Here is a 7586-nt window from a genome sequence, read left to right on the forward strand (position 1 = left end):
CCCGCCCCCGCCCCCGCCCTGTCCTCCCACACTGCCTTCTGCACCTTGACCCCAGGGGAGCCCTCACTCCTGGAAGGGAAGCGACGGGCTTCTGGTAACTGGGGGGTGAGGGGCAACGGAGTGGGAGAGCCAGCCCTGGTACCTGCTGGGACAAAGATGATGGCGATACACATGAGGCCGCCCAGAACCAGCGTCAACATCTGGCTCCACTTGCGGCCCAACCACTGCATCGTGAAGATGCTGGAGTAGCGGGCAGGCACCTCAACTATTCCGAAGACTAGCTGTGTCAGGTAGATGTCCAGGCCAAAGTCACCGACTTGGAGGCTCAGGCCAAAGTACCCCAGACTGTCCACAAACCTACAAAGTGTCCAGCAATCCCTGTGACTGCTGGGTGATGAGACACCATCACTCTCAGGGGGAGTCTGCCCGAGCGGGAGTCACAGCAGGAGACAGTAGCACAGCCCAGGAGAAACCAGTAATGCTACCCAGGCCATCCCGACAGACAGTCCCGGTCCTCCAGCCGCCGATGCAGCAGAGACGTGGCCTCAGGACCTTGGGCCCTGGTGTACTCACCAGACATAGGAGAGGATCAGGGTCACCTTCTGGAGCTGGGGGTGTCTAAACAGATCCAGGGCATTCCCGGAGGGGCCTGTCTTCTCTGGGATGAGCTGGTAGGGAGATGCACAGTGAGGGGTGGGGCAGAAAGGTCTGCGCGGGCCAGCGGCAGGGGCAGGGCCGGGCTAAGCCTGTAGGAAGTACCTGGCTCAGGAGCTCTGGGGAGAGCTTCCGCTCGTTGACTGAGGCTGCCTTCTGGATCACTTGTTTAGCCTCCTCTGCCCTCGCCCGGGTCAGAAGCCACCGTGCTGACTCCGGCAGAGCCCTGCAGGGCAGGCATGGCTGTGACCTCGGAGCCGGAGCCGGGGCCTCCCAGCTGCTCCAGTGCATACGGAAGCCCACACCCCTTGCACCCTGCAGTGCTCCTGGGGGGGGGTGAATGTGAGGAGTTCCAGCAACTGCCCCTTGGCACAGCTAGCCCGGGGGCGGCTTGCTCCTGGGAAGTACCTCCTCACCAGAAGTAGAAGGCCAGCAGCAAGACGGGGGCAGTGCCAGCTATCTGGAAAAGCCTCCAGTTTCGGATGCCATAGGCGAGTCCTGCTAGCGCCATCTGTCCCACAGAGAAGGCGCAGTGGGCCAGGACCACGGCCTGAGTCCTCCTCGAGGGCCCCACCCACTCTGTAACTGTGCAAACAGAGAGGTTGAGACCCGGCCAGCCCCTGCCCTCTCCCTCCCCAGCACTCCCTGGCTGTCCCTCTGTCCAGGTGGGCCTCAGTCCCCCTTGTTTGTGACCACTTGTGGTATGGGTGCCTGACAAGGCATGTGGCCCACTCAGACCCCAAGCTTCACCTCATGGCTCAAGGCGTCAGGACCCTGATACTCACGTAGGGCCACGTTGCTGAAGGTGTACCCAGCGACAGCAGTAGCCACGGCAAAACGCATGACCATGTAGAGCTCAAAGCTGGGCACAAAGGCTGTGGTCAGGCCAATGAGGGCAAAGAGTAGCAGCTGCACCAGGATAGTGGCCTTGCGGCCGATCCTGGAGTAACAAAGGGGCAGGTCCGTGAGGGAAGCTCTCTGATGGGGAGGAAGTGAGGGAGACCCTAGACGCCAGTCAAGAGCATGGGCAAAACCGTGCCAGGAACACAGGAGCATGCGAGGTCAGGCGTGAGCTGGTCAAGGTTCTTACCAGTCACAGAGAGGCCCAAAGATGAGAGCCCCAACAAGGAGCCCGGCCATGTACACCGACTGAGAGGTCTCCTTCAGGTGCTTCTGATCACAAACTAGGTTGAACTGAGGCAGACACAGGCAGATGTGATTGAGGGGCAGCTGGCAGCAAGTCCTTTCTCATCTGGCCCACCCACTCTCCAACCTCCCGGGGCAGATGTCCATGGTTCCCAAACTGTGTGCAAAGGCACCCCAGGACACCAGAATAAATTCACAGGGCACAGAACAATATTTGACATTTTAAAGGGAAATAGAGCAATACTCAACATCTGTCTGATATTACAAGAACTGCCAACTAAGGACAGTTCTGTTTCAACATGAGATCACGCTACAGTCCTTGCAGTGACATCGTATCTGTGTAAAGCTATATTTTTGGCAGTTGTTTTGAAACATAGCAAGCACCACGTGGAGCGGAAAATGTTCAAGGACGGAGACGTTGTGCAGCTCCCAATAGGTACATACATCCTAGTAGTAGGTGACCGTATTTATTTAAAAATGAAAAATACTTTCTTTCAGTTTACACGTATTATTTTTTAAAGATTTTATTTATTTATTCGTGAGAGCGAGAGAGCACGAGCAGGGAGGATGGGCAGAGGGAGAAGCCAACTCCCTGCCTAACGAGGAGCTGGAGGACGCCGGGCTTGATCCTGGGACCCTGAGATCATGACCTGAGCCGAAGTTAGACGCGTAACCGACTGAGCCACCCAGGTGCCCTACATGCATATTATTTCTTAAAACAGCTATTAAGTTGTTAGAACATAATTACTTTTTAAGTTGTTTGGACCTCATTAGTTAATACATAAAACTGTTAGGTTTCTCTTTTGGCCCAGAGCTGCCATGGAGAATTACTGACACACTAAGGATACAAAGGTTGGAACCTCTGACATGAGACTCACTGCTGCTTCCTGACAAATGGGGCCTCTTCCCCTTGGGCCTCTTCAAATTTTCTCATCTGGCTGCAAAATCTCTATGAAACTGTAATCATTTACAGGCGGTGAGATCCCGAGGAGCCCCCACACGCTGCTTGCAGGAGATTAGGATGGAAGAACACGCACGTGCGTGTGGGCCTTCACTCGCGTGCACACACGGAGCTGGGGCAACTCCCCTGGAAACTCAGAGAGAACCTGGCAGATGGACTGAGATACTGAGTGGAGACAGTACGCATGTCCGGATAACTCCATGCTCGTCTACTGCAGGTGTGCAGACAGGAAACACATGCATCTGACCCCCACCCCCATGGGTCTGTGGGCCCCTCAGGGACTTCTGTGCCCCCTGCACACAGCTCAGCTCCATAGGTGAATGTTTGCAGGAGGGAACAGGCAACGTGAGCTCTCCCCTGCAGCTCACGGTGATAGCTTCGCGATGACTAATGCCTTTGGAGGGCGCACTCTGTGTTGGGTAGTGGGCTCAATGCTTCCCTTGTGTGATCTATTGCCGACAACAATCCTTGATTTATCGGTACACTCCCCTGCGGGAGGAGAGGTTACGCACTTTTTCCTAGGTCCCGCTGCAGATGGCAATGGAGTTCAGACATCCCTTCGGCCCCAGACAAGGACTGAAACGGAGTGAAAGCTAAGAGAATTTTTACTGAATGAATCAATAAATGAACTAATACCTACAGCTAGACAACTGTCAAAATACCTTTTAGCAAGAAATTAATCAGTCCAGGAGATACCATTGTGCTCCTACTTCGGTCTCAAAATCAACTGTTAATTTTCAATATGTGTCAAATGATTAACTGATTGCCTCTGGGAATGAAGTGAGGTAGGACAGGGGATTTGAACTTGTTGCACCTAGTTCTAGTTTGTTTGGTTTTTATTTAGCAACCACACATTGCCTGTGTAGTTAGACGCTCTTTAAAATAAATAATAAGTAAAGGCCTGCTGCTGTCAGCCTCTGGAGTCTGAACTGAGCAACTCTGTGTGACTTTGAGCCTGTGAGCCCATCTGTTGGTGCCTTGGTTTCCCATGTGCAAAATGGGCATAAAATATACTACGTAGAGTCCCCCAATAGGATTAAAGGAGTTGACACACGTAACGTGGTTATCGGCATGGTGAGCACAGTGGCTGTCACCCAGGAAGCCCTCAGTAAATGTTAGCTCGGCAGAGGGTGCGCTGGCCGCCGTGCTCGTGAAAGTCACAGCTGGTGACAGACATCTCTGACTGAAGGCATGGCTGCCAATCCCAGGGAGTCCTCCAAGGCTGGCACTCCTGCTCATTGGCCACCATTCACTACCTCCTTAGAGTTTATATACCCCTTATTTCATTAAATCCTCATTCTAACCACATAGAGGTTTATCATTCCCACTGCGCAGCTGCAGAGACCACGGCTCGGAGAGGGGCCAAGAAGTGGTGGATCATGTCACAGAGGGAACCAAGACAAGAAGGCTCCACCTTGGGATGCCAGCCATTAACTTCCCTGTCCCTAACACCTAGAATGGATGGTTCTGTCTGGGACCTGCCACAGAGGTACACAGAATCCCACCCGCATTCTTGGTACACACCTGCCACATCTCCCTCCCTTGTTCCAAAAGCTTTGGTGGCTCCCTCTAGTCTCTAGGAGAGGGCCCAAATTCCTCAGCTCTGTATCTAAGACAGTTTAAGAGTCGGCTCTTGCCCATTTCCCAACCTCTTTGTTGTACGCATTCCTTAAATGTGCCAAGCACTTTCATGCCTCCAGTCCTAGAAATGGCTATTCTCTCTGCTTCCCCTTCCCTCTCATTCCTGCCCCTTCTCTGGTCCCAGGACAGATCACACTGTTGTTATTCACTCCAAGTCTATTTCCCTCCCTATTCAGAGGTTCGTATGGACAAGGCTGGGAGTCATATTTTCTTTTACCATGGATGGACACCCAGGAAATGTTGGGAAATAGACTGAGAAGGAGAAATATACTTTAAGAGCACACACCCTATAAGACAATGTGGTCTTTTCTTCTTAAATTAGGCCTGTTTGAATTTCAGTTTGATTATGAAGCTGCTGGTTATAAGGAAAGTTGGGATGTCAGCTCAGAGAGAGTCCCCTGAATTGGTGTGGCAGAGCCCCTCCTCATAGATGGGAAACAGGGGTAGCAGGTCTCACACCAATGCAGCTCTCAAAGCGAACTTGGAGTTATCGTTTGGGGCAGGGCACAAAGTACCAAAGGTGTACATTCTCTTGAGAATCGAAGTCCTCAGGAGGGTTGGAGCAGGAGAAACATGATAGGAAAGGACAAGAGGTCCAAGGCCCAACCCCAGACAGGCTAGGTTGATGATTAAAGACAAAGAGGGGAGCCCCAAATCCTCAGATAAGGAGACAAGGTGCCTCCCTCCTCTGATCGTTCCCTGTAAACACTCAGGGAGCTTTGGTTGAATAAAATTGTACAAACAGTCCAGCACAGGGTATGAACAGGGCTGGAGTCGGCTCCGAGCAGTCTGGTTGTTGGCCTGGACTTTAAGGATGGTTTTTGGCCAGGTGGGCAGAGTTTGAGCACGTGTGGAGGCAGGCACCCATAGCATCGGAGGACCTGCAGCATGCTGGGGACATGGGGAGGCCAATGAGGACCAGCCTGGGCTCTGCTAGGGGAGGTCCTAGGCTGCCTACCCCCCTGCGGGGCAGAAGGACGTGGAGGGTCGCGAGGAAGACAGGCAAGACATATCCTCAGGCTACAAGGGTTCTGGGGGCAGCTTTATGGTCACATTTTAAAAAGTGAGTGCCTGGGGCACCCGTCTGGCTCAGTCGGTAGAGCATGCAACTCTTGATCTCAGGATTGTGAGTTCGAGCCCCGCATTGGGTACAGAGATTACTTAAAAATAAAAAAATATATATTTTAAAAAATGTGAATGTCTTTTGTTAAAACATCATCCTCTGAAAACCTCTAAAAAGTAAATACTTTTTTGCTCATGGGGGAAAAAAATGAATATTTAATCTCTGGACTCGATTCCCCTCTCCACAAAGCCTTAGTATTTGCCACCATCAAGGTAACTTGTCCAGACCCTCCCAACAATGCCCACACCTCAGGATTCTGGACCATCTGTGCCAATGAGCTCATTAGGTTGCCCTGACCAAGTCTTCTCTCTCCTCTGTGCCTCAGTCCCAGCTTCTGGGAAGCAGCAGAGTGGGCACAGATGCTTCCAGAGAGCCCTTTTTGCTCAGGTGGCTGGAATGGGAATCTGTTTATCTGCCTGGATCCTTCCTAAGAAAATAAGTTTAGCAGAGCAAGTGCTGTCATCTGCAGGACAAGTCCTAGAGTCATGGGCGTCCTCCGGCACCCCAGAGGGCAGGTAGGCATAGCTCTAGAAAGAGCAGCTGGAAGGCAGGAGGCCCACGGCAGGCAAGCAGGAAGGCAGACAAGTGGACAGGGGTACAGGAAGCTAGGTAAGCAGGCAGAGCGCAGGGGCCAACTGAACAACAAAGGCCAATGGACAGATTGATGGGAACATTGGAGGGAGAGAAAGACACAAAGACAGGAAAGCAGGAGGGGACAGGAAGAAAGGCAGGCAACTGGGCAGACAGGCAGAGGGACAAACAAAAGGATAGGGAAAGATGCATGGACAGATGGGCAGACAGACCAGACAGAGAATATGGAGAGAGAGGTAGAGGGGCCAATGGGTTGGAGGACAAAGAGAAAAAGCAGGATGAGTTGGGAAAAAAAGAAAAAAAAGCAAGAGGGGACACCCCAACGGTCCATCATTCAGGCACGGGTGCTTGAGGGTGGACACAGAAGTGACAACACCAGTCCCTGAGGGCAGAGGACCAGACAGAGTTGCTGACCAGCCCCAAAGAGGCAGACAGGCAGAAGGGCAGCCCTACCTCGTTCTTGAGGGACAGAGGCCTGTTCTCAGGATACTCCCAGCCTGATTCACAAGGCTGTGTCTCATTGAAGCGGTGGCTGAGGATGTCCTCCAGGCTGGCATTGTCAGGGGGCGGCCGGAACATGAGGCAGGGCTCGGGCCTGCCTGCAGCATCCAGAGGCCTGCTTAGTGCCAGCTGCTCGACAGAACTCAGGTTCAAAGTGTGGTTCTTGACCCAGGCCACTGAGCAGTGGTGTGCCTCATCCTGGATCATGAAGACCTGGGCAAACATGTAGTAAGCAGACAGGAAGTTGGGGATACTCAGCAGTATCAGCAGCTGTACCTGGAAGCGTCCAAAGTCACCTATTTCAGCCAGGACCTCGGCAAACTGAGCCATGTCTACCAGTCAGCCTGGGGCCACCAAACAGCTCTGCCCCTTGGCTCTGGGGGACTTGCTTCTCTGAGCAGTGATGACAGCTGCGTTAATATTTAATCCAGCCTCGCCTGGCCTGACTTGTCTGTCACACTTCAACACCCTGGCTGAAGCCTGGGGAGGATAGAATATGATAAAAACTAGTCCACGCTGGCTTGCAGAATCCGAGGACGCTTTATTGACAGTATGATGGACATAGGCCTCACAAGAGGATCTTCTCAGGCCCAGCACAGGAATGAGCTCTAACCAGATGTTAAACAGTGCACAAGCAGCCCCCTCCAATTGCAACATCCTAAACAAGTCACCCCCAGCTTAAATCCCTCCCATTACGATAGACATCAAATTCTGAGAGTAGTTCCAACACTCAGAGGGACGCAGAAGTCCCTTCTAGGGACCAACCCACAATAGACAATGGGGGTAAGTCGGGACAGTAAGCAGGGACCCAGCTTGCAACTAACATGGTCAGCAGCCCAATCCGGCCTCTTGATGCTGCTGATCTTATCTTTCTCCTAGGGGTCCCCGGCATGTGGTAGGGCAGTAAGTAGGCCAAGAGACCCACCAAGGGCATAAGTGCCTTTCCTTCTCAGTACCAAAGACAATCCA

The 7586-nt window shown here is 52.6% G+C and overlaps 1 protein-coding gene across 1 annotated transcript in view; it reads right to left on the minus strand.

Annotated features, from left to right (window-relative positions):
• The window catches only part of SLC22A13 (solute carrier family 22 member 13), an 8472-nt gene extending 1525 nt beyond the window's left edge, over positions 1 to 6947 (minus strand). The window contains exons 1-7 of the mRNA XM_002914646.4: positions 6570 to 6947; positions 1745 to 1848; positions 1440 to 1594; positions 1071 to 1239; positions 760 to 880; positions 574 to 668; positions 143 to 357 (exon numbers count right to left, since the gene is read on the minus strand). Coding sequence (XP_002914692.1) covers positions 143 to 357; positions 574 to 668; positions 760 to 880; positions 1071 to 1239; positions 1440 to 1594; positions 1745 to 1848; positions 6570 to 6947 — 1237 coding nt within the window. The remainder of the gene's footprint in view (positions 1 to 142; positions 358 to 573; positions 669 to 759; positions 881 to 1070; positions 1240 to 1439; positions 1595 to 1744; positions 1849 to 6569) is intronic.
• Between the last annotated feature and the right edge of the window lie 639 nt (positions 6948 to 7586).

Source organism: Ailuropoda melanoleuca, chromosome 6 (genome assembly GCF_002007445.2).
Source record: "Ailuropoda melanoleuca isolate Jingjing chromosome 6, ASM200744v2, whole genome shotgun sequence".
In the NCBI taxonomy this organism is placed as follows: domain Eukaryota; kingdom Metazoa; phylum Chordata; class Mammalia; order Carnivora; family Ursidae; genus Ailuropoda; species Ailuropoda melanoleuca.